Source organism: Austrofundulus limnaeus, unplaced genomic scaffold (assembly GCF_001266775.1).
Source record: "Austrofundulus limnaeus strain Quisiro unplaced genomic scaffold, Austrofundulus_limnaeus-1.0 Scaffold740, whole genome shotgun sequence".
In the NCBI taxonomy this organism is placed as follows: Eukaryota; Metazoa; Chordata; class Actinopteri; order Cyprinodontiformes; family Rivulidae; genus Austrofundulus; species Austrofundulus limnaeus.
Window position 1 is genome coordinate 182,419 of NW_013953142.1, and position 1,596 is coordinate 184,014.

Consider the following 1,596-nt stretch of genomic DNA (forward strand, 5'->3'; position numbering starts at 1 on the left):
AACTACAGATCTGACACTATAAACTACAGGTATAGGGCTTCAAAGTACTCAAACTACATGTCTGATAATATAAACTACAGGGAAATTGCTCAAAACTACAGATCTCACACTATAAACTACAGGTACAGTGCTCCAAACTACTCAAACTACAGGTCTGATACTATAAACTACAAGTATAGTGCTCCAAACTATTCAAACTACAGGTCTGATACTATAAACTACAGGTATAGTGCTCCAAACTACTCAAACTACAGATCTGACACTATAAACTACAGGTATAGGGCTTCAAACTACTCAAACTACAGGTCTGATAATATAAACTACAGGTACAGTGCTCCAAACTACTCAAACTACAGATCTGACACTATAAACTACAGGTATAGGGCTCCAAACTACTCAAACTACAGGTCTGACACTATAAACTACAGGTATAGGGCTCCAAACTACTCAAACTACAGATCTGACACTATAAACTACAGGTATAGGGCTCCAAACTACTCAAACTACAGGTCTGATAATATAAACTACAGGTACAGTGCTCCAGACCAATTTAAAGTTTAATAATATTAATATTAAATCAGTGTTATTTCCTGTCTCTGTGTTTGCCCTGCAGGTGACAGAGGACGTGCACCGCCTCATCACCGAACACTACACCTTTGTGTGTCGCGGTCAGGTCAGCGTAAAGGGCAAAGGTCAGATGCTGACGTACTTCCTGGAGGGGCGGAGACCCGGGAGCCGCCCGCCTCAAAGCCAGCAGCAGCAGCACGCCAATGCCGAGCGCCGCTCCAGCGCCTTCTCCCACAGCAGCCTGTGCACCCGGCTAAGCCCCGCCCCCACAGTGACCACCTACTCTAACGTCAGAACGCCGAGCGYGGCCAGACCCACCTCCTCCACCAGCACCACCAGGTACCTGCCGTCTGTCCCCGCCGCGGCGGTGTGACGCCGCCGTCCACCAGCGGGGGGCGGACGCCGCTCTTCTTCTGTCTCCTCGCCTCGACTCGGTGCCTGGTCTCCGTGTGGGACCCGAACCCGTCCCCAGGTTTGTCTCGATCAGGACACAGGAAGCTTTAGCCACGTCGTCGTCGCTGCGCCGATCACAGGCCAAGGACGTCTCCGGGAGGCGAGGAGTGAAAAAAACGCACACATGCAATAGACGACTCACGGTTGTAGCACAAAGACAATAAAAAATAAAAAAACCTGGAGAATCCTTTAAAACGCTTCGGTTCTGTTCAATGTGAGACCAAATCAGAGCTGAGTTCTCATTCTGMGATTCTTGACTTTGTTTTTGTTGCCTTTCCGGTTTTATTTACGAAGTTGTTATCGGGGGGTTAAGTTACGGGTCGGTACTTTTGATTTGTTTTATTTTGAAGTGCATGACGCCACACAGCTGCATCTCCGTCCCGTTTCCCTGTGATGCTTGACTTCCAGACTCTTCCTCGTCAAAGTGTAGCAATAAAGCGGTCCTCCCCCCACCCCCACCCCCTTTTTTTTCCTCAGCCCCGTCCGCTCCCTTTTGCATGCCGTAGCCCGCCGGGTCCGGATCCGACCCGATCGTGTTTGTAGCCAGTAGCTAGCCGCAAACGGTTGTTTCTGTGT

General features: G+C 49.4%; 1 protein-coding gene across 1 annotated transcript in view; it reads left to right on the forward strand.

Annotated features, from left to right (window-relative positions):
* LOC106532267 (adenylate cyclase type 1) overlaps positions 1 to 1,176 on the forward strand; it is a gene marked incomplete in the record, with an annotated part of 61,146 nt that extends 59,970 nt beyond the window's left edge. The window contains 1 exon segment of the mRNA XM_014028290.1: positions 614 to 1,176. Coding sequence (XP_013883744.1) covers positions 614 to 940 — 327 coding nt within the window.
* Positions 1,177 to 1,596: the final 420 nt, after the last annotated feature.